This window comes from Serinus canaria, chromosome 9, assembly GCF_022539315.1.
Source record: "Serinus canaria isolate serCan28SL12 chromosome 9, serCan2020, whole genome shotgun sequence".
Classification (NCBI taxonomy): domain Eukaryota; kingdom Metazoa; phylum Chordata; class Aves; order Passeriformes; family Fringillidae; genus Serinus; species Serinus canaria.
Genome location: NC_066323.1, coordinates 11,642,312 through 11,667,779, shown reverse-complemented (window position 1 = coordinate 11,667,779; position 25,468 = coordinate 11,642,312). Strand labels below are relative to the sequence as shown.

Below are 25,468 nucleotides of genomic sequence, written 5' to 3'. Positions count from 1 at the left end.
CTAATGCTGTATTTTTTGTCAAGAATAGCAGCAAGGACTATATGAAATTACATTAATTTTGTGTTTCTTTGCAAGGGATTTTTGTAGAGGCAGGAGTCTTCTCTCCAGCCCTGGTAATATGAGAGCTGCTCAGTGTTCGTGCAGGGACAGCACTGAGGGCACATGGGCAGTAATAAGGCTTATACTGAGGGTAGATCAAAGGGGCTTTGGACTTTTAGAGCTTTCTAGCAGGCTTGGCAGGAATCTTTACAGCACATTCAACATAGGTTTGGGACACTGATAATAATGCTCATGCTGGTACCAATCAACCCCATCAACCTTTCCCTGAGGCACTGCTTTCTTGCAAAAAGGATTAGCAGTAACAGTTGTAGAAAGGAAGAAACAAAAATTTTGGGTTTGTCTGAGATCCCTGAGAATATCTCAGGAAGTCACAGCCATCCCCTCTTAGACCAGCCTTGCTCCTGATAAAAAAAAAGGGAGTTGGGTTCTGAGTTGGGAGTTGGGTTGGTGAGAGCCTGCTTGCCCCTCCCAGTAAGGTATCAATTCATCTGTGAAAAGACTTAACACTTCCCCACCCTGCTGTAGTTTCCTTAGGCACAATCCACAGCTCCTGCTCTCTCCAATCCCTTCTCTACCTCAGCAGCCCAAGGTTTCTCTCCTTGGCCCTCAGGTGTAACCAGCACCACAGAGTGAGCCTGTTAAGGGCAGGATGTGCTCCTGCCACTTGACCCAGGGTTACTGACACGGTGACCACGTCTGTTCCTTTCAGGAGAGCTTTCCCCAGATCACTGCCCAGTGACTTGCACAGCCAGGGTCAGGGAGCTGCAGTTAGGGACTGGCTGGTACCACACACCCATTCATCCAAGTGTTTGTGATGGTCTGACCTTGCCACCAGGCAACTGAACCTCAGGGATGTAAAATCTTAGAGAAGGTTAGCCAGGCAGTAACCTTCCCTCAGACTGGAAAATCCTGGAACAGGACAGTGCAAAGCAGCTCCTTGCAGCAGACAGCAGCTCCCTGTCCAAGAGGGCCACAAATCTCCTTAGAAAGACAGGACATAGAAGGGACTTCATCTGTTTTGGCCTCTCTGCTGCAAAGCACAACGAAAGAGCAGGTTAGCCAGAGCTCACACTGAAATCTGCCTTTCCCAGCCCACCAGTGACCAGGGGTGTTTGCAGTGGCTCCTCTGCCCTTCCAAACACCTTGAGTCCCCAGAGCAATGCCAGGTCTGGGAGCCCAGCTCCAGCTCATGCTGCCTCATTATCTTCTCAGCCTTGTTGAGTGTTTGTCTCCAGGGTAGATGGTGAACTCTCAGGGGCAGTGACCATGACTCAGTTCACTGGGTGCCAGACAACTGCTGGAGCTCAGCTAATGACAGACAACTCCCATGGGCCCATTGTCTTAAGTGGGAGTTTTGGCTAAGTGAAGCCTTCGGAGATTTGCCCAATAATAAGTCAGTAATTCAGGATGCACTTAAAGACACATTCAATGTGCCTTTGCAGCAACATCCTTGGGAAGTGAGCATTTGTACTCCAGAGCACAACTGTGAGGAAGTCTAATATTAATTAGGAAGCAAACTCAAGGGCCCTGAATAAGCCCTTATAACAAAAGATCTTTTATTGAATAACTGTAGAGGAGTGCAATGCCAAAGTTTCCATGCCAAAGTAACAATAAATGAACTGCAATTAATGCCTTTAAGGCCAGTCTGTAAATTCAATCTTAGCTTAAACAAAACAAGGAGCTTCTAAAAACATCTTTTAAAACCAGTGAGAGGGGAAAAAGAATGCATATAAACTTAAATAAAATACACAGGTTGATTCAACCTGTTTCAGCTGATAAACGGCATAGTACTTGTTCTGTGCCAAAGTGACACTTGACCTCTATATATCTTCTTAATGAAGTCAGCAGAGAAAGACACCCAGTGAGCCTTTGTAACACTGTAAGCAAGTTGCAAGCTGGGCTTCACTAATGGGAGCTGTCACTTGGTTTTTTCCAGGTCACAAACTAAGAAGAGCAATTAAATCAAATTGGAGGCTGTACAGATTGGAGCAAGCCTCAATAGACCAGGTACCTAAATCATTAAAGACATAGTTCTTTTCCATGATAAATTGTTGAGGAGAGTGAAACATGCTGCTGGTCATTAATCTAGGCTAATCAGCTTGAAAGCTAGGTTGTTTTATTTAGTAATTAACTGGTTATTTGAAAAAAATGATACATGGCCTATAGAGCTGCCATCCAGCAGATAATAATGCAGAGCAGTGGGGAATCTCTTGAGGGCAATTCATGCCTTTTCAATTATAGCCATTGGCAAACTCTGAAAAATGGCTCTAGGTTTGTATTGACACGTAGTAAAGAAAAACACTCCAAGCAACATAGCAGGCATCTTGTGCATGCTGGTAATTGCTCTGGCCTGCCCTTACAGACTGCACTAAAGGAAACCAAACATTTTGGAGGAATCCTTCTTCCCATCTCTTGGATTTAGTGTTTGTCAGACCCTTCTGCTGGAACTGGGGGAGAAGAGCTGCTGCATGTGCATGGCCAGCTGTGCAATGAAGGGGGCCCAGCCTGCCCAGCAGGGGCTGCACCTCCCCACACCAGGGCACAGTAACCAGCCTGGATTCTCCAGAAGTGCTCCATGGGTCCCCAGCTGCCTGAGACCAAATACAGTCTAAGCTAAGAGGCAGAAGTCAAATGTCTGCAGAACCTGCTGAGCAAGGGCACCAGCTGATCAATGCTGCTGTCCCTCCTGTTTATTGATGGGCAAAACACACAGGGCTGGCTGTGCTGCAGTGAGAAAGAAGCTTTGCAAGAGCACACTGTTCCTCTGAGAGGAACCAGCCAGGCCCCCCTGCCATGGCAGTGGCAGGTCAGTGTCACTTGGAGCCAGCCACAGCTGTGACAAAGTTGTTTCACACTCCGCCCTTCCACTCATTTTTGCACAGGAACACCCAACACCTTTGCTCCAACCATGGATGTATAAGTAATTTTCCTTTGGTGACCAAAACAGGTCTTTTAGCATCATCAATAATTGATCCAGGTGTCGACAAAAAGCCACCCAAATGCAGGGATCATGCAAGTGAACCACATGTCCCCAGAATACTTTTTGTCCTTTGTTAAGTTATATTGAACACATAGACAACAGCTCTGGCTCAAAAGTCTCCTAACCACAAGTACCATGCACACCTGTCCTGTTTTTCACTCTACCCTGAGCATGTGCTGCTGGCTAAAGTTGGGGACAGGATACTGGACTACCCAGGCCAGTGGTGTGATGCAGCAGGACTGCTCTTTTGTTTGGTACCTCCTCTCCCTGAGATTCAGAGGGAAAGAACTGCATGGCTGACACAGCAGCAGTAAGGATCTGGGCTGGGTGGAGGGGCAGTACCCTTAGCAGGTGGGTAAGCACTGTGCAGATGGATGGGATTGTTGCTCAGGCACTGTATCCAACCAACTGTACTTCAAAAAATATTTCTCCTTTTGAGAGTCTTTGATGGCGATTTCAGAGGCAGGAGGAGAAAAGAATGAGCCTGATCCATGAGGCAGGAAGCAGCATCCACCATAGACACAATGCTTGCAAATACAGGCCATGCAGGGTTATTAAACCTGGTTGTGGGGGTCAGGAGAGCCCCCAAGCCAGTAACATCCCACAGAGCCAGCAAAGCAAGTTCCAACCAGCTTAAAAAAGCACCCGCTAATGAAAAACTTTACCAGGAAAGCAGATCACATCAAGGCCACACAGAAGCCTCAGATCCTTTAAGCTGCACTTTGAAGACCAGTGGTGACAGACTGACAGATAAAGGCAAGGTCACAGGCCATCGAGACCCCCTCCAACACACCGTGCAGCTGAGTTGAAAAAAAGAAGAAAAATCATTGTTGCTATTTGACTAAACATTATGAACTAAAAATAGCTGAATATCTCTGATTAGGAGAATTCCAAGGGCTTACAATCCTTGCCACTTGGGGTCCAATTTTCCTCTCTTTTATTATGGGCATTAGGTTTTGGACAATACCAGGGCTACAGAGGGCGTATGTTAAGTTAGTCTAAGCCGGCACCACGCGAACCTTTGCACCCTGTAGGTACTTTGCTGAATATTTCTGTCTCCAAATGAGCTGTAAAGGTTGCAGTTTTTTCTGGCAGCAGCCAGCTCAATTCCCATTAACACGTTTCATGAGTATAATTTTCAACAATATTAATAATTGTCCTCATAAAAGTCCATGAGAGGAACTTAATAGACTACACTGTTTTATTTCCATCGAATTCCTGCTCTTTTAAAAGCTCTCCATGCCTGGAATTAATATTTTCTACTTTCAGATCTTGACCAACTGTTTCCAGGCATAAACTTTCCTACTTCAAGTAGGCTAATACCAAATGAAAAGCAAAGTGATCTAAAATTCTGCCAGACCCAGCAAGTTGGGTTAAAAAAGTCAAAGATGAAAGGGGCTGAACTGCCAGTCACCCCCAGATGACCAGGGTGGGACTTTTGGGTATCATTAGCTCCAAGAAAGGATTTTTTGACTGTACTGAGGACCTCATCAACCTTTGGGAATGCTCACTGCAAGGCCTGTCCCACAAGGGATGGCAACCAGCCAGATATGGCCACACAGACATAAAACCATGATCCAGTTCCAGACCAGGACCTTGGGCCTGGGGTCGGGTAGTGGAGGAGCAGCAGCCAGGATTGCTGAGCTGGTTTTGCATGTTTGGCTCAATCAGCCCCTCTTAGTTTCCATCAGCAAAGCAGGGTGCCAATCTCTGCAGGCACAGAACACTCTGAGCCCTGGAAAGAATTCTGGCTGAAGCTGGGAGGGTCTGCTTGGAAGCCCAGGTTCAATACCTTTGCTTAGGCTAGTAGGGAACAGGATAAATAACCTCCAAGTTCAGCATCCAGTCATAATTAGCACTCACTGATAACACATCCAATTCAAGACAACTCTTAATGCATCAGATAAAAGGCAGAATGAAATCTCAGTGCTTGAGACTACAGCACAAACTTAGACAAAATAAGGTGGTGCTGTTTACCAGTGACTGCAATAAGCTGAGCAAACTTATCTGGTGACAAGATCCATCACAGAGGATTGTTACATTAGCCCTGGATGCTTCTTTCTTGCAAGTCTCCCTTAGCCCAGCAGAAGTTTGGTGCAGATGATCACAGTGGCCCATTCTGGTCTTACCACTAAGCAATATAAAATAGAAAATAGAAATACCAAGGAGTATGATTACAAACACTTCTAACAAGCTGCTTACAAGCAGGTAATGGATTTTTATTCACTCCCTGACATCTCCAAATTCCCCAAAACAATGTGTTATCAGAAAATGAGGAAAAAATCTCAGATGTAGAAATACTTTTCTTTATGAAATATTTACCTTGAACCTGAAAATCGCCTTGTGAAACAAAAAATCAAGCAAGAAAAAGCACAAACGCTGGGTCTGGCTCAAATATTTCATGTCAAGGACTGCTGAACTTCTTTGATTTCCAGTGTAAGTGGAAACAAATAGTAGGAAAAACTTCACATAAGTCAGTGGACCCCCATCCAAACAATATCAAACAACCTTGAAAATCCAAGATTAATGTTGATAGAAGGAGACCAGGTGACCGCTGGTGTGTATTATACTTCAGAATCTCCTTTTGGCTAAGCAAACAACTCACCTTACCTCTGTATCTCGGACCTAACACATGTCTTTTCAGCTTATTATAAATGAAATGGTGTTATCTTGAAAATGTTTACCTGAAACCTGTTACACCTGTCACTCCTTACCCCTGTTGTCTTCATTATCACCTAAAGCCCTCAATTTTGCATGGGAGTGTTTGACTGGGACAATCTTTTTGAGGTGTTCTGCTCTTGTTCCTCATTAGAGTAATTGCAAGCAAAGTTCACATCACTGTCCCAGTGAGGACTGAGCAAAACATAACTAACAGGGATGGGGGACCTGAAAACTGGAATACTGGCAAAATTCCTGACAACAAAAGGATAGACTTGCTTTCATGGGAATTTATTCACAGTTCTCCTGAAAGGTTTTGACTTATTCTTTGCACACCCTATCACTTCTCTGTCATCTAATCTGATGTGATTTCAAGGTGATCCTTTTGTCTCTTGACTACAAATTAAGCCCTACATAGAGGAAAGCTATTTCCAGAAGGACTTGGAAACAGGGGATTTCAGGCCCAGCATATTTCAAACATGAGGCATTTCCAGGGAAAAAAAGGCAGTAGCAAAGCACTACTTTAGGAATTCTAACAAGCAAATAAGCCACTCTTGTACTTCTCGTCAGCCACGTGGGTTTGCACAATTAAAACACAATAGTTTCTTCCAGGGCTTTGTTGAGCCTGGAATAGCCCTGTGTGAGTGTGCAGTGTGGCATACCCTGCCCATTCTCCTCTCTCTGCAGGTTTGTCTGCCCAAGGCAGCTCCTCTGCTCCATGCTAACCTATTTCTCCATAAATGTTGGAATGGAGTTGTAGTTTGCTGAGTTTGAGCAGTGTTTCTGATAATGTTTAGGATCAGGTGTTAGTAAACTCCAGGAAATGCTCAGTTCAGCTCACAGTGAAGTCTTTGTTCAAGTAAGTATTTCCTTAAACCAGAATGCAATTTTCACATTAGCATTTATTCTAAAATTATCAGGTCCAATGAACCTGACAAATTCTGGGAAAAACTCTCCTACCATACATGAATTAGAGATAAAAGATCTTATTCAGGGATTATTTTCATCCTAAAATCAACTGTGTTTTTTAGGATGATTATTTTCATCCTAAAAACCAGTGCAGCCAAAAGTTCCAAGCTCAATGCTTACTATACACTCTGAATATGGCTTAATGCATATTTCCACTTTTTCTGAGGTGGAGTTGATGGAGGCTACTTAGAGTCTGTTTGGCTCTTTTCTATAACAGATTCTGATTAGCAGTGGCTGAAGGAACCATTACCAACATGTAAGTGTTCACTATAAAATGTCTTCTGCTGGTTGGTGGTTCCAGTTGATTTCTTTGTTGCTGTTGAATATAGAGTAGAAAGGCTGAGAATCTCTGGAGCTTCTTTACTTAGGAACTGGACTTGTCTAGTTCTCAAATATCTTCCTAAGTAAACTTGTCTAAGTAAACTTATCTTCCTAAGTAACTTGTCTAGTTCTCAAATATCTTCCTAAGTAAAAATTTGCCTTTTTGGGGTTAAGACACAGTTTTGGATAATTTTGAAGACTGCATTTGAAGACAATAGTCTCTGCAGAAGCAGAGTTAAACTGACCCCAGTGCATTGGGAACTCCCAGGCTGTCATACACATTTAATGCAGTTTTCAAGGCAGGCACAACCAAACCTGTGAAATAAATAGACAAGTATTTTAAATGGCAATATAAAATGTTCTTGTGTTTGTTTAGTACAGAGCCAGCTGTCCATCTGTAGAGGAATGGGAGTTTGTTACCATGTCATAAGTCCAACTCCACAGCCTCAGCAGGCTGGAGAGCTGCTGCCAGCTGTATTTGGCCTGATGAGCTCCTGCTGGGAGGGAAACTGGAGGATGCTGCCTCACACAGAATCCAACTTATTCATCAGAAGGCTGCCATTCCCCTTCCCACATGAACTCACTACTGTTTTTACTGAAGTACCAGGCTGTGCTTTCCCCCTCTGCTTCCTTCACCCAAACAGCCCACAAGCTCTGGCTGAGCTTTTCTGGGAGCTGCTTCCTTCAGAAGGGAAGCCAGGCTCTGCAAGTTAGTTGTCTCATTCCTAGCATAGAGTGCATATAGATAAATGCCATCTAAAAGGACAAATCACATGAGCTGAGTGTATTGTATAAAAATGAGCTTTAATCATGTGAAAAACTCAGACACCAGAACTGGCTAGCAGCTGAGAAATCACTTACTGCTGTATCAAGCTTTGGCTGGCTCAGCCAGAACAGCAACCATGCTGCCATCCACACTTGCAGGTGACACAAAAACACTGCAACTTTGTGTATGGTCAGGCTCATCTCTCTCTCAGAGGGCTGATGGCTGCTTTCTTTGTCTACTTCACAGCTATTGCTGGGGGAAAAAAAAAGTACTTGCTTTGGCAAAAGCAAGAAACAGGTCTGACTTCTCCCTCCTGGCTGGGATTTCAGTAAAGGCAGCACAGTGAATGCCTTGTTCTCCCCTGAAAGTTCAAGACAGTTTTGTTTAAGGGAAATAGAGGCTTCACCAGCTGCTTTTTGGTAAAAGGAGCCTTATAGACAATAGGTGAATCATACCCAAAAGCAGTCACTTGACATCAGCCACAAAAGCTTCCAGCCTCATGACCAACGAACCTCTGAACTAATATGGGAAGAATTACGATGGCATTTTCCTGGAGCGTGCAGCTTTGTCTCTCCCTTTTGCTGGGAGCACAATCACAATCCCATCTCTCATTCCCTTCAGCTCTGAGTGACCCAAGACGAGTCTGAAATGCAAAATGGTCACAGGACTTGTCCTATCTCAGCACCTGGTACTGAAATCCATGCTGGCCTCTTTCTTTTTTCTAGGGCCTTATTCCTTTTTAGCATGTGACTGCATTAACCTCAAAGGCAAAGCTGTTGGTTTTTTTGTCTGAGGCAGAAAGGAAAAGGAAGCACTGGTAGTTCAACCCAAAAAAGCAACAAACAGCATATGCTGTTGCTATCTGTGTCTCCATCAAGGATATAAAAAGCTGTGGATTAATTTTTTAATACTTCTGTGGAGGGGACCAATCCTCCAAGCTGGTGGGCACCAGCCTAGAGCAGCAGGATCCAAATGGCTGTAAATTCTCTTTCTTGCAGATTCACCTCCACTGACTGTCTGGGCTAATGCTTCATATGTAATATTTTAACTACAGGAGTGCAGCTACACACTTTTCAAACAGGTTCAGTGGGATATGAGTTATCAGTATAGCTTGCAAGCTGCTCTAAATAAAGATTCCATGCACTTTACATACAAAACAAACTAGGCAAAAGTGAAGGTGTGAGGCAAAGGAAGGGTAGATCTGCTTTAATCTTCACCCTTGACCTAAATATGAAACAAATAACAAAGCTGTAGTGAAAAGAGAGCAGAGGTAGCAGGGAAGAAAACCATTGTGAATGACACCATTGTTATCCCACTGGATCACAACCAGCTGAATGGCCCCTGTCTGATCCACAGGGTCACTCACAGCAGCAAAGGAGGGAACCCCAGATCCTGGCAAAGCAGAGGGAACGGCCTTGGATTGATGCTCTGGGTGCTGGGACACAAATGACCCTGGACCCACAGTAGTCATGGGGAGGTTTAGTTTTGGAAAGGAGAAGGGAGAGGCAAGGAGCAGTGCTCAGCTCAGGTAACAGGATGTTTGTGATGAAATTTTTTCAACTCCATTTTGGCTCATTAATCTTTTGTCTCTCCTGACATGCTCGCCTGGAAAGGAAAGAATTGACAGCAGACTTGCAACATAGCATTTCCTTTCCAGTGGGATTAGTCTTAACTGTACCAATCCAGAGTGATTTCTTTTTGTCAAGTATTATTTTTCAGACTCTTGAAGCCTAGTCTGGGCTCCTCAACATGGACCTGCAACATAATAAAGGAGGGTGGTACAGATAGCTTTCAAAAAGAGAAAAGAGCTCCTTCAACAGCAGTCATGCTGTCATCCTCCAGTGTTTTCAGGAAGAGAGCGGATTGTTTCAATATCAGTTTGAAGTAACCATGGCAGAGACAGATGTTTGGTTTTAGAGAGCAGGCAGTAAGTTTATATTGTCAGAGCAAACACTTGGGACTCCAGAGCACAACATCCCGTGTTGTTTACCAAGTGTGTTATGCCAGAATCAGATGTGAAGATGCACTTCATGGTAACAAAGGAGGACAATGCTTTTATCCTGCAATTGTCAACAGTGTTACAGTGCTGAAGACTTTAGTTCAATATTTGCCAAGCAGTAAAATGAGCAACGCCTGTCAGTTTGTTGACCTAGATGCATCAGTTACTAGAAAAACTATATTGAGCAGACAGCAGTTCAGTTTCAATTGCTGGGGGCCAAATTCCAGCAATGGAATTAAGTGCTATTAGTTACATTCAGATTACCAGAAAGAACCATTGAAGTATTGTTTGGATGCTGTCACAGGGACACAACAAACAAACACCCTTATGCTGAGACACTTTGAAAGCAAGTTTGTAACAACACTTTTGTCAGAGCCAGGCACTACAGCTCCTGCAGACTGAAATTCCAAGAGGGATTTAAAATGATGTAAGCATCCTTCCTGGAAAGGCTAAAAACCTTTAAAAAGATGTTACCTTTGCCTTACTGCAGAATAATCACTCTGGCTTCATGCACAGATGTCCTGCAAGCATTAGGCTACAGCAAATGTTGGCATGAGGGTACGTTTTTACCAAACCATAATTCTGCAATCACCTGCCTCAGCAGAGCCAGAAAGGCTTGAGCTGACTACCTATCCCTGCTGGGAAGGCTGATGGGCCTGGAAAAGTGCCTGCCCTTGTTATATATCAGGGCACATATAGGGAGGATTAGTACTCCAGTTTCACCCAGTCCTGGAAAAGTGGCACAGGCCTGAGGCTGACAGCAGCCTAAATGTCCTGTGCTTGCATTCACTGCAACACCTCCCACTGCCAAATCACTGATCTGTAGCTGCAATTCACGTACAAGAGAGTCACAAACCAGCAGAACGGGCTGACACATTCCTGCAGAGAAAAAGCAAGCAACAACTCTTAGTTGGAGCAAAGATCTAGCATGGTCTCCTCTGTTTACTGCAGGCACTGTTTCAGGCTTCAAAGGGGTGACAACACTTGGACTACAGCTAAAGACCTGACAATCATCCCTACCCCACCCGGCTGAACATGCAACTTCGTGCCTGCAGGTAAAAGCTGTCAGAATCAGGACAGGATCAGCATTTGTGAGAATCCCTCTTCACCTACAGTGAGACAATTTTACAAAACCTTCATTGATGTAATCTGCTATAGAATATGCCCTTGTGCTGCATTGGAGAAAAGCTGGCAAAACACTTTTGCCCATCTTGCCCAAGGAATCTCCCTTTCACAGAGCATCCCCTGCCACTCACTGCCCTGGAACAGTGTCCTGCATCAATCCCATACTGCAGCTTCTCCCAACTGCAGGGACTCCACACGAGGGTGTTTAGTGACTAGCAAGCACACCAAAACAGGCATGACAAATACCCAGTATATTAAAGGCAGAGGCCCACAGTTGGCTCCAACCCATGCTTTTCTGAGACAATGCACATATGTCACAGAGATTCCTCCCCAGCTTATCCAAGCTCTCAGAAAGGCTTTTCACTAAGTTTTAAAAGAGGCCTTGGATGCTAAGATACCATTCTGCTTTCTTAAGTAATGTCACAAGACTTCTGGTTTGGCCACACAGTTGCTTTTTAGAAATGAAAAGGAGATTCCGTGCTTCTGCTCGGGACAAGTGGCAAAACCACTGCAATCTATTTTATAAAGAATGGAGGTGAAAAAAAGAGGAGAAAAAAAGGATCAGGAACTGAGTTCAGTCACTCTGGGAACTCAGCCTTTATGTACTGTTTACCAAAAGGATGAGCTGGGGAAAGGGGTGAGGGGCAATAGTGTGCATTAGGTCTCACCTGCTGATTCTCAGGAGTCATGAATATTCTCATAATCCCCATCTCTTGGCCCAACAGGCTACAGGCCTTTTCATCACAGAGCTTGATTTCAGTGAGGATCTGGGAGTTGCTCTAAGCTCCAACAAGTGCTATAATATTCCCTTGTTTCCACATGAAAACAGCACCTTGCCATGAACCACTCTCCAGTGTTTCTTCTCTGTTACTTATCTGCTAGTGGCATTTGTCTTTCAGACTGGATTAGATAAATTCTGGTTTGGGCTAGGCAGAGACCAGTCAGCAATCAATCATGATTTCTGAGGCACTCAGCATGTTTTTTTCTTGCATAATTATGCATATGTAATATAAATGTTGAGATACAGGTATATTTATAAAATGTGATACACATCTGTAGCTAAAACCAAGACATTAAAAATAAAACTGAAAAGGGACATGAGCAGTAGTAGACAGAGACATTTTACCACGTATTTTCAAGACACATTATTGCAAGCATCTGATCTGACATTCAGCACCTCACATGCCAGAGAATGTCACCTGGTGAGGGTGTCATTTTCATGCCCATAGGGCAGAGAAGGGCAGGGAAGGTGGTTGTGCTGGCAAGGAGAGCAAACAGGGTGTGCAAATACATCCAACAAAGCAGAGTCCAGAAATGAACCTCACCAGATAACCTCTGGCTAGCTGTACTTCCATAAGCTTTATGGAATTCCAATTTTCAGGCACTAGGCAGTGGAAAATGATTTTCTTTTTCTGACAAGGGATGTGTTATTTCCTCCAGCTGAAGGGATGGACTTTGCATAAACTGACAGGAGGGAAAAAAGGACTTGTAAAAAGGGAAGCTCTTATTCTCCTTATAGCAATAGTTTCCAGTGGTAACAAGTCTTGGCTCATAAAAGAAACATTTAATAGCTTAAAAACTGCTGTCTTGCAAAAAGATCTAACTGATTAGAACTTCCAGATAAAAACTAATCTTCTGACCATTGGTGAGAGCAGAGTTACAATAGGAAAAAAAGAGATAACATTGTCTTCCTGGTTATTGTTGGAAGATTAAAAAAATTTAGTTCTTTATATGTATTCTTGAAGGGCCTTATACAGATAATGTTGCTGCTGGTCTTGCTTGTGAGATCATAAGGATGGCCTACACAAAGCTATACATCTGCAATACTGGAAACCTGTGAAAGCATAAAGTGTTTTAGCAAGGAATCCAGGAAGTGGGGCAGCAAAGCTTTTATCCATTTGGATTAAAAATATAGTCCATAATTAGTCCCAAATTACAAAATAGTTTGCAAATGCAAATAACTTTCAGTTTAGGTGGATTTGAGATTACAACTGTTGGATGAACTCATCATCCCCCTGAGATATACAGACATAGCACAGAGGAATTACAAAGGAAGCATGAGCAGAGTATGTTTTGAGGATGCCACAAATCTGTGCAGGATGTGGAAGTTTGCTTTTCAAACTTAATGCTCCTTACTCCATAACATGTCATTATGATTAGTCTGGAACTGTATGCAGAAAATATGTTAATATGCATAGGCATCGATGTGATAGGTAACATTCCTTTTGCTTGCACTTTCAGGTTACAGTCCACTAACAGAAAATCATTAGTATCTACATTTTTAAAGGCAAGATGGGGTATGACCATCCTCATTCATCTCCTTTATGCCTCTGTCTTTTGTATCAGCTCTGAGGCCTGATGCTCTTACAGATTTGTCCCAATGTCTGTTTTGGCTTGTGGAGCCTTCAGGAAAGGACACCTGCCCCACAAAGTGATGGGCTCAAAGACAAACAGGCTTCTCACCAGCTTTGTGCTGGCCTGGGCAGATGGGGACTTGAACTGGACACTTCAGGCATGGCAAACTTACTGTGTTTACAATGAAGACTTTGTAGAGAGCAGTATTTTTGCAGGGCCAGAAGCTGTACCTCAGTGATTTTTGTGGGTGCCTTCCAACTCAGGAAAGACTATGATTCTGTAATTTGTGCTCTGTTTGAGACCTTTGGAATCCATTATTCAGGAGGTATGAAGAGTCCTCATGGCCCTGACAGTGCAGAGGGCACATTTATGATTCTGCAGGACAGCTGTAGTGGTATTCCCACCTTGTTTTGCTACTGGTCACATTCCTCTGGTCTTCTTTCTACAAAAGTATCTTCAAGGATTCAGAGCTCAGACAACTCTGGTATAAAAAGTGTCATTTCTCCCAAGATTCAGTCCTGGCATGCAGGAAAGCTTTGCCTTCCTTATCATCAAAGACATGATCCAAGATCAATCCCTAAAACAAACCTGATGCTCTTCAAGAAGTGCTGTGCCAATTTCAGACATCAGTCTGAAATACTCCTTTGAAAGCCACCGGTGTTTGGTGTGTGCTGTAGTCAGCTTTTGCCTCACCTCCTGCCCAGCTAAAACATAACAGTGGGCTGTTCAAAGGTCATTCTTTGTTTGCTTCTTGACTGCTCTTAAGACAGATGTTCCAAGGCACGACAGAGGATATAAACACGTGCATACTGAGGGGAAAAAAAGGTGTCCAGGTGTTTAAGCAATGCCAAATGTGAAAGAATTCCAATTCACTGCCTTCTCCTTTAATCTGGCAATTCCAAGGGACCAAGCGTGTCAAGACTTGTACCCAGAGCACTTTCCGCTCGGGTGAGTTCAGACAAGGTCTGCATTAACTCCCCAACCTGCGAGAAAATTATTTGAAACAAAAGGTTCAGATATGTCCTTTTCCCTCCAACAAGCCTGGAAACAAATGGTACAGGAACAAGGTCAGAAAGGAATCATCCGCCTACCATACCACTGAATTCATTTACCTACCTCAGAGCCCATTCAAGGAGAGGGGTGGGATGGGGAACAAGGAATGATATAAAGCGGAATGAAGCTCTGGGGTCGCTCGCTACATTACAAGATTTGACAGGCCTTTGCCAGCCTTCAGCTTCTTTGTGTCTTTCACATAATAGAGAAACACAAACTGAGCAGCCTGTGATCTGGGGGATGCACTATTAGACAGAGCAAACCCTTTGCAAATGCTAATAGTATTGTAGCATCCTGTCAGGCAGCAACACAAAAAAGGATGTTGATTTTCACATGAACCAGAACAGACTCATTGTAAAGAAGGCTGCAATGAATGTTCCATCTCTAAACATCAAAAGCTACAGGCAATTGGCTTGTGGACATGAGGCAAACACTGCTTCCAATGTTCCTAAATATAGGGGGCATACTGTTACCTTAATACTTGTTTCATGAGGCTGGCAAAGAGAGGGCAGTTGCTTGAAACAGAAATGAAAATGGTTTTCAGTTATGATTTCTGTAGTGAAATAATATCTAGATCTAAAGAGGCTTTTGTTGTGCAATTTACTGTTTTCCATCAGTCTGGAAGAGATGATCCTTTATGAAACATGAGTGTGCAGATTCAGTCTAAGGTAGAGCTTCTGTCACTTCCAAATTGTAAGGTTGGTAGTAATAGAGCACAAACATGCTTGTCCTTTGCAGTTCTAAGGATGTAGCAGCTGTCAGTCCTGTCCAGTAATGCTCACTTAGTTAGTCAGGTGTTTCCTGAAAAGGTCTCTAAAATGGATGTAACGCTCAAGCTCCTATTCTAAAACTTTATAATAAAAGACCCTTTAATTCAAACTTCACATCTTCCCCTATATTAGTAATGGTACAAGGCAAGGTGTTATTGCACCACACTGACTAACCTTCAAAAAGTTTGTTGTTGTCCTTTGGGTGAAAAACCTGAACAAAGCTCACTTTGCTGGTTGCCACTACCAAGGATAGTTCAGAAAGCCGTATTAAAGTCATATTGGGTCAATCACCACTTCTCTGGATGTCCTCTTGGAGCCTACAGACTTCCAAGAGCTGCAAATAAACAGTCTTCTATCAGTGTTATGCAACACAAATACACAAGCATTTGCAGCTATGTGCAATGAACTGCTTTTCAGCAGATAGGACTAGAAATATTTCTGTAATTGGCACTGGAACAGCACCTAAAGCCAGTCCCAAGAAACTTGAGTTAATTTCAGAAATGTTTCCAGAACAATTTGTGAGGTTGGCTCTAGGACTGCTTCATCAGTACCTTCAGAACTACTTCCTCAATCACGACCAGTCAAAACTAAAATCATGCCTCTGACTTTCAGCATTTCTTTCAGAACAGCATTTCAGAACAACAGCCTGGATAATTTCACCTTCTGATATGCTGAAGCACTGAGGTGATGGCAGATGCAAGGAAGCTTTGTATACACAGAAATATGCCTGGGTTTCCATTCCAGCACCACAGTATAAACAACCATTACAATCTCTGTACCATTTCAGCTTCTTCCCATCCTTTCTATATAGTACTTTATACTAAAAAATTCCTGGCTACAGCTATATGCTGTGAAAGCTCTGTGATAACAGCCATCTAGAACTCACAGCACTTGTGAAACTACAGCTTTAGGAGTTACCTATCTTGCAAGGGTTTTATAACGCATTTAATTTATCTTACTGAATAAAAACTAGCAAGTGATTGATCATGGTCTATAAAGATTACTGCAAGGGAAGATGGATTACTGGACTAATTAAAAAATAGAACAGGATCCAAGAACTTTTAACTGACATTTAAAAAGAAAAAGGTTCCTTGGATATGGTAAATCACTAAGATAGTAAGTTTTTTCAGATAGCCATTAATGTTAAGTTCTTGTGAGGGTATTCCCAGAATGAGTAAACTTTACCACAGAACATCCCATCCGTGCAAGGAAGCATAGCTGGAAGATTTCCCTAAAGCACCTCGGGACCCAGAGACACATTCCAAACAGTCAAAAAACATTTCATGCTACAACTCTGCAAGAACACAGAGGTATCTACACAGACAGAAATTTCAGATTAGTCATTGCTCCTTACAATGAACTGCTGTTTTCAGAACCTAAAGGTAGCCTATGAAACACAGAAAAATACTGTGAACTTGTGCAAACCAGTTTGGAATAATATACTCTTCAGTACCAAATGAATTTTAGGCACTTCAAATAATTGTGTTTTCTGTCTCAATACTGTTGTAACATTCAGCAAATCCCTTCTTACACTGCTTGATATAAGATCTTTGTCTAAATGTGGTAAATTAATGGTACATTAATTTATATAGTAAAGATAACAGTTGGTTCAGTCACCACTGACCTGGTGCTGACCCAGCTCTTCTCAATCAGACATTTTGATATCATTAATGTACACTTGTTCACAACTTAACAAACAAGAAAAAGAAGGTCAAAGTGACTTCTTAGTTAGGTGCAATAACACTGTGTTCAAAACCCACATTTTATTATTCCTTCAGTTACATTTTTATTCAATAAATACCTAGTTTCCATGGAATACATCATGCTAAGTCTTAGATGAGCAGCACAGAGAAGTTGGAACTAAACCCATAGGAACATCACACTAAAAGAAATGAGCGTTGGGCCACTGGATGCAATATTTTGCAACATTTACATTACACAGAAGTTTCAAACAGTGATCTCAAGGTAAATGCAAAAGTTTTTGTTTGTTTCTTCGTTTGGTTTTTTGTACAAAGTACAGACTTCTTTCACTTGCTATACACAAAGGTGTCTGCCTTGAAAGTTGGGCAAACTTACATTTCTGAAGTTCTCTTCAGAGGATGGTCATGACAAAAGCAATTTTTTCATTTTCAGTTCTTAAACACTCATTTTTAGGAATTAATTTTAAACAGAAAATCTCCAAACAATCAGTTAGATCACCCTGAAATATTTAACCTTTCAACATAATTTTAAGCTCTATGTTAGCTTTTTGTCCACATGGCTGAATATTTTATGTCCAAACATTTGGGGAACATCTTTCCAAACTTTGTATTATTTCCTCTCAGAGCAAACCAAAAGAATATCTGTTGGAAAACATTCAGACTCCTCTCTTTTCATTTCTACATATCAAAAACAATTGTCTTTTCAAAAGGGAAAATAAATCCAGGTCAGTTTTTCAATGTACATAATCAGACAACTGCAACACAAACTGTTTCAGGCCGAACACCTTCTTCCACACAAATATTCAGAAGTGTATCCAGATCATTTGTGGCAAATGTGGGCAGAGAAATATGGTGGTGATTAACCACCAGGCACCTATTATAGAGAGCTTATATCATGCTTAAATTTGCCTGAAGTAACATTTCTATGGCAAAACAGAAAGGAAGTTTTCAGTGCCTTAGTAATTTTACTGAATGACAGACATCAAGTGGGTGTGGAAGGACCTTGTGCATAACATTCTTATAGAAGTGATTTTGGTCTTACAGTAGCTATTAGCAAAAATTAAATTAATGAAATTTTTCATTTTTTTCTAAGTTAGGAAGTTGGAGAAGTTAGAATTGTACATTCTTTTTACATTTCACACCTATTCCATCAGGTTACTCTGTACCTATGGTGAAGGGAGGAGTTAACAAGGAAATCTGAGTCTGCAATCCCAGAAATGAAATGTAATCGGCTGACATTCAAGAGTAACAACATATATCAGGAAAAAACAGGTAAAAGGACCAGCTGCTGACATTATTTCCTGAGCCTAAACCTTTTAAGGTGTCATTGAATAGCAGTCTGTGCTTTCAGGTGAAAGAACTACAAGAATTGCTTGGCTGACATCTCTAAATAGTTTAGGAGTTTAACAAAATCCACCACTTCCTCTCAGGATGTCAATACAATGCTTTTAAATCTGTACCACAGTGATCAGCAAATGCTTCAACACAGAGCATAACAGATACAAATGGCATTACTTAGAAGGGCATTTTAATGTACATACAAATACTAAAATCTTATGTCAAACTCCCAGCATCATCCGCAGGCAAGAAAATGACAACAGATAAAATAATTTTATGAATCTGATCCAGCTCTACCATACAAGACACATACTAAAAATAACAAGCTTTTTTCCCCTTTCAGGAAAAAAAACCCTTAAATGTACAACTTCAGCAAGCTCCCAAGCTATCTCCTTAATACACAAATCAGATTCTTCTGTGCATGTAGCTTCAAAAATTAAATGAGCAGGTGGATTTTAACTGAACTTCTCATTCTCACGAGACATTATTTTCTTTCTCCTTCAACATTTCAGGATGCTCCCCAAAAGATAGGTAAGAGAATGGGACACAAAAGGCATTTCAATTCAGTCTTTGTGCAAGGTATCCTGGAGAAGGTTGCAGTCTTGAGTAAAGTTGCTGTTGAAACAGAATGACAATTATTTTAAAATATGTACAAATGTATGACAGCACTTGAGCTTATGGATTTAAGAATTAATAGAAATGAGATTTGGAAATTACCTGCATGCAAATATTTTTGCTAGCAATATACAGTGTCTTTAAGAAAAACAAAAGAACCACAATGCTTCCATAGAAAAGTGTTCCATTAATTTTGATTCCAGCTAGGTATGCTTTCTTCCCGTAATACAAATAAAAATATTGAACTGAGAGTAACCAAATAGCCTACAATGATTCACAATACTTAAATAACTGGTCAGTAATTGTATTTTTACTAAGTTTCATATCTGCTTGTAGTGTAAAAGCAGCAAGTATCATTCTGCAGATTAGAAACGAGAAGCAGCAGCAGCCAGAGAATGGAATAAAACAAATAGGAATTTTCACCAAGTCTGTAGGAAAACATGCATTTAAATGAGATGGATAATTTTATATAGAGCAATGAGATAACTGTAGCAATCTCTTTATGATCAAAACATGATTACCTGCTTGAACAATCTACTTTTCTTGATGGAGGGCTTCTATGAAGGCTTCAAGCTTCTCCTGGATTTCCCGAACTTTTTCTGGTGGAAATAAAAAGATCTCTGTTCCAATACTTATTACTATTAAGTACCTGAGGACAGGTACCAAAAGAAAAGAAAACCCACACAAGAACCATGAACAAAACCATGAAAACACAAACAAAAATTAATGCTGTCATAGATATTACCCTAAGCATTTTGTTTCTCAATTACAGAGGTTTACAACATTTTTCTGCATCAGGAAAAAGGAAACCCTCTGCTATTTGAAGAACTCCTACACATACATTTTATGATTATCCTGCTAATTTAATAATTCAAAAATTTCCTGAAGGAATCCAATACTGGAAATGTATTTCAAAACCCTGAAATTTCCATCAGATCATGCACAGCAGAACTACTGTACACTTGTTACACGCAGGGAGCTGTTTGGTTTAAATAATGCCCACTAGCCCCTTTCTTCTTTAACCAAATGTCCTCATTCTCCACAGCAAGTGTAACAAACACCACTCATCATTCTAAATAAAGTTGAAAGCTCATGCCCTTTCACCCAAGAGAATTTCAGGGAACCACATGTTGGTATTCAAGACACCTCCTCCAAAGGCACACACGATGTTAAGAATGTTTAAACTTGCATTTTATTTTCTTGCATTTCAGTAGTAACCAGATGGATGTGGGTAGAATCTCATTTTATACAAAAACTAAATCTGGGAGTTTACTTCCCTACCAAAACAAGAATTGACCACAACTACAAATAGTAGGAATGAAAAGGCAAAATAGATTGCAAAAGATCCAGGGGTTTAGGCATTCTTCCACTCTTTTCTCAATTCCATACAACATTTGTCATCATATAACCTATTTGATTTATTAAATTGCTTATGAAGCAAGAATTGGAACACAGCTGGAATCCAAACCCTGAGAGATTTCCTGATTCTATCTCACCACATCCTCATTTGAAGCTCCTTCTGTGTGTGATTATAGGCATGAAAAACACACACTTCAGAAATGTGAAGGAATGGGGGGAGAGCAATAGGACAGACGAAAATAAGTTAAATGAGCATAAACACAGACAATTTTTTTTTTCCAAGCTAAAAATACTATTGGATTAAAGCCTTATGTTCCCTTGTCTGAGATACAGGGTTTGAGCTTTTAAAAAAAATTTTTTTTCTTCTCTTTATCAATACCACATGTTATCAACTTTGCTGAGCTGAAGTAACAGCAAAACCAAAAGAAAAATAAACCAATCAGCTTTAAATGGGATATGTGAGAAAAAGTAGAAAAAAATGACCTGTAAAGAGAACACTAATGTAGGTACAGGAACTGAAAGTTTGATCTAACAAAATGACAACCCCACAAACAAACATGAAACCCAAACATAAACATAAAATCCATTTTAGAGTCATAGTAATAATAATAACAACTTAACAAACCCCTGCAGTCCTGTTCTAACAGAAGTAAAGAATTTCAGTGAGCATTTGAAATAAAGTATGGAAAATAGCCTGCATGAGTATGAAGTAACCTCAAGCTTCTCTCTTTATCTTGCAACTCTGAGGTGATGAAGGGAAGCCTCTGACACTTTCAACACTTCAGTGTGCCCTCCCCAGTGGTGCTTATCTACAAACACAAGTACAGTGAAGCTGAATCATACTCAAGTCCTAGAGAAAACACCAAAGAAGCTTATTGAATTTCAGCTGATTTTTTTTTCTCTTAAGGTACTTTGATATAAAATGAAGATCACAATCAGTGTGAGGGCAAAAGTTGTACCTTGGCAATTAAGAAACAGCATTAGCTGATTTTTACCAGGTAAAAAAAGAATAAAATAATTCTGATTCAGTTCAGCAGAACCTCTGAAAGCCATCAGTGAAAAAAAAAAGATAGTCCTATGATCACTTCTCCTTACTGAGCACATTCAAAGTGTTTCCACTACAATATTTTTAAATAAAAAAAGAATATGCATTGCATGCCAGTATATAAACCTCTAGTGTATAGAAAATATTATTTCTATGACATTAATTCAAGCAACTTAATTAACTTAATTAGTTCAGCTGTTGCTCTATGAATGTTTACAAAATCAGCCTTTGAAATAACATTCTACTGTTTTGGACAGAAATAACTTATTTTTTGACCACACTATGCTGCATGGTGCTTTGACCAACCTGGAAGGTGCCCCTGACCATGGCAGGGAAGTTGGAACAAGATGATCTTTACTGTCCCTTCCAATCCCAAATATTCTATAATGATTCTGGGTTTACAAATTATTAATCCTGGACCTGCTCTCCAAAATGAACAGCAGCTGCCCATGATAACTGGGAATGAGATCTCACGACTCAGAAGATCTCTTTATGTTGTGCTTTCAGTGGTTTTCTGTGGCACCTTTTTTCCCAATTGCAACATGTTTTCCCAAGTGTGTTCTTTGTATTGATCAAGCCATTAGACCCAGTGAAAGCAGGCAGATTTAGCAGGATTAAATGCAAGTATTTTCCTTTCTCAACCTCTTGCTAATGAAATATTCCAGCTCTGAAAATTAATAGCATCAGCAAAACCCTGTAATTATTAATTCACCCTTAAAAAAAGGTCTGTGCCAACAAATCTATTCTCATTTTCTGATTAAGGCATATTAAAATAACAGGATAGCAAATATGTATTCCACCAGAATATACTGAATCAGCTGTGTTTGCTCAGAGAGCATGTATACTAAAATTGACTGCATACTATGACCACTTTATTAGTTTTTATACTTGGACTGAATTGAAATGATTACTTAACTGTAGTAATTATGAGGTCTTGAGGTAATTTAATACTTTGAAATAATATGCTGGCTATTCTTAAAAAAGAACAGCTACAATGAGTGCCAAATAGCTGCAATTATTCATGCTATGCCCTGTATTTTTAGCCATGGTAAAGCCTTTTGCAGCAGCAGATCCCAGGCAACCTGTAACACTCTTCTTCAAGTCCATTCTGTAACTCAGAGAAGCAGTCTGGTTCACTTGCCGTGGTTCACTTTTGAAATAGGCTGAGGGCAGAGTTATGCATTTACACAACACTCATCTAAATAAACTAGTAAATATAAGTGCTTGGATAGAATTCTAACAGAGGAGTGCAAGTGCAGGCCCTGCAGTTCTGGGGTAACTGTCTACAGTTTCATCAGCACCATGTGACTTTTTATGTGGAACAACTATTCATTCACAATTCAAGAATCAGACTTTACCCAACTTTAGGCAAAGTGAAATGCACAAGCTCTCTACCCACAGTTGTAGGGTTTTGACTGACACTTAGATCAAGCTATTAGTCATTTACACTTGTAAATTACAGTACATTCTGTTTTGAGGGAAGTTGATCAGCATGCCAAACACAGAAAAGCATCTGGGTTTCAGGTAAGATTACTTATTGCAGAAGTAAATTTAGGGGTAGACTTAGAGACCTGTTGCTCTATGTCTTGTGATACTGTTTTTCCAAGGGTAAGTAAACTACAGATTAAAAGCATTCAGCTTGCTAGCAAATTAGTTCTGTAACTGGTTGAACGACCCAAGCTCTTTTACACAATGCTCCCATGTCACAAAAGGGACTTTAACAAAAGTGCTACACTTATTACAAGGTACTGAGTAAGTTTTAACACACATATTGCTTACACTGGATTCTAGAAAGACAATGTGCTCTTTGCTAACTCTAATGCAGACCTGAAGTTACAAATAAGCAATTCTTCCAGCACCTGTTAAACACTGATCAAAAATCAAATTAAATCAATGAAGAATAACAGTAACTAAACCCTTGTTTCCATCTTAGAACAGTAAAATTCACAGGCCTAGGCACCATGAATGGTTATTCTATTTCCCATTTACCCCATGTTTACCTAAAAGATAAGCTGGTTCATACATCAACTCATTATGCCTCTTGATCTGGTCATGAATATTCCCATAATCCTCCCTCCATATCCCATAAAACTTCACTGACAGAATGAGGAAATTCTTTATTCAGATGTCTTGAGATCCTCATTCATGCTCAGTCTCTCCTTATCTCCATATGAAATGATATTGCTACCCGCTCATTTTCTTTTCATTAATCCTGTGATCCCAAATCTAAAAGGCTCAAAACCAGACTAATTGAACTGTAATGAGGGTTTGGAATACACTGTGAATGCAGAAAGAGGCAGGCACAGATAGAGTTTGCTTTTCCTGCTATCATAACCTGACCAGAAGGGAACCCCCCTGAAATATACAGTCTTACAAGGAAGGTTTGCTTTCTGATTGCTGCCTGAGACACCCAAACTTAGCTAGCCAGCAATAAACACAACAATGAAACAGCTGAAACAAGTTATCAAGCAAATCTCCTGATGTAAGGCCAAATAATCCCAAATAAGAAACACAAATTACAAAAGCAAAGTATATTACTGATTTATTTTAAACACACTCCTAGAGGCAAGAAAAGGTTTTCTTGTATTTTCCAGCTGTGTTAATTGGTTTACTAAGACATGTGGCCTCTGTCCACAAAACCCGTCTTGCTTATGGTTCTGAAGATAAATTTATTTTGAGACATTCAAATACATACTCATCTGTAAAGAACCAATAATTTTAGCACAGAATTTAAAAGATGTTCACGTCTGTCTGTGCAGGAGTACAAGAGTACTTTGGGCAAATCAAAAAGCTTTCCCTTCCCAATTCCAAATGTACACATATGATATCAAATTTCAACTGCAGCAACAAAACAAATTCTAAGATCTTTCTGGACACAAATCCATTTTCATTTTGTACTTTGATGAAACCTACAGTATGAAATGACCACAAAAATGTGTTAATATCTTACAATAAATCCTCCTGTTCTACATTAAAGTGATTTCTATCTCCAGCTCATGTTTACATGGCTTTGATATTTGAAAACTCATGGTTGTTGCTCCTTTTGCTCTGGATTGTGTTTAGACTTGGGAGTTCTCCCCTTCCATTTTTTTTTTTTTTCATCTTCCTTCCTTTCTTAATCCCTTCCTTGCCTATAAACATTCTCACTGCTTGCTGTGCTACTTCTATGTTATGGTTAGTTAACCACAGAGGCAGAAATTCGGAATTTACTGCTGTGAATGCAACATCTTTCCTCTAGTAAAAAGGAAAGCCCTGTCAGTCAGAATTCATCACAATGCCCAAAAATACACCATTAAAACTAGAGATGTCAATCCAAAGTTTACTATAGAAAGCTGATTTTTACCTTAGGGCTATCTAAAACACAAACTCCATAGTTGTATAAACCCCTATGAACAGTCAGGTGGAGAATGGGGGAGGGAGGAATCATCTCTTTGGAGTTCAGCCTTTTGTGCCACATTCCTTGATTTTCTAAGGGCCATGTGCAAGCTTTAGTTCTTGTTAAAATGGTATGAGATAGCACACTCCCAGTAACTCCAAATAATGCCTCAGAAAGCAGACTTCCCAGGCACAGCTACCTGCAGCAACACGCTTACTCCTGCTTTGTGCAAACACAGCCATAATTCCCTGATCACTGCAAGGTCATGTCCTGCTGAATTTTAGAAAATCCTTTGAAACTACCTATCACATATTTTGCCAGTTTCCTCTTGTTCAAATACCATATTTTCTTCTGGATAAGACTGAGAGGAAAGCTAAAGTTTTAAGGGGGAAGAAGGAAAAAAAAGGCAAAACCACCCAGGCTGCCCTTAAAGAGACAGAACATAATTTGTCAGCTGCAAAGACAGATTTATAAGTAGAGGGCCCCCTCTGTTCCTTTAAGGCTGCAAAACAGATGGGAAGTGAATGGACAGTCAAAGGGTCAAGAAAACACATGGGAGGTGCTGCTTGTATGCTGTATGTATGTTCCCTGAAAAAGAAAGAGGTCAAGATTGTAACTGCATGGCTGGGTGCTGGAAAGGTCTTTTCTTTAAGCTGTTACAAAGACAAATGCTGTTCTTCATCCTGCTGTCAAACTGCTATAAATATTGTTTGTCAAGAGAGTTTCAGCAGCTAAAAGTTTTTTTTTAAAAGACTGAGCAGAAGGATGAATTATGTGAATGGTTCTTAAACAATTAGCACATTAGTGTAATAAAAGCACTGCAGAATCCTGAAAAGTTTAAATGGAATTTATAATAGTTCATATAGTAAATCCATGAATCATTAAGAATATACAACCTTTAAAATGCAAGCTTGCAGAGTGTAGCTGGCATGGTCATTAGTTACCAGTAGTTAGACTGAATGAAGATGCCAACTGATGC

The 25,468-nt window shown here is 40.6% G+C and overlaps 1 protein-coding gene across 4 annotated transcripts in view; it reads right to left on the bottom strand.

Annotated features, from left to right (window-relative positions):
• Nucleotides 1–16,804: 16,804 nt before the first annotated feature.
• The window catches only part of OPA1 (OPA1 mitochondrial dynamin like GTPase), a 47,862-nt gene continuing 39,198 nt past the window's right edge, over nt 16,805–25,468 (bottom strand). For all 4 annotated transcript variants that reach the window (XM_009089150.4, XM_018912960.3, XM_018912959.3 and 1 more), the window contains 2 exons: nt 19,231–19,308; nt 16,805–18,709 (listed from right to left, as the gene is read on the bottom strand). In XM_009089150.4, coding sequence (XP_009087398.1) covers nt 19,244–19,308 — 65 coding nt within the window. In that variant the 3' untranslated portion in view covers nt 16,805–18,709; nt 19,231–19,243. The remainder of the gene's footprint in view (nt 18,710–19,230; nt 19,309–25,468) is intronic.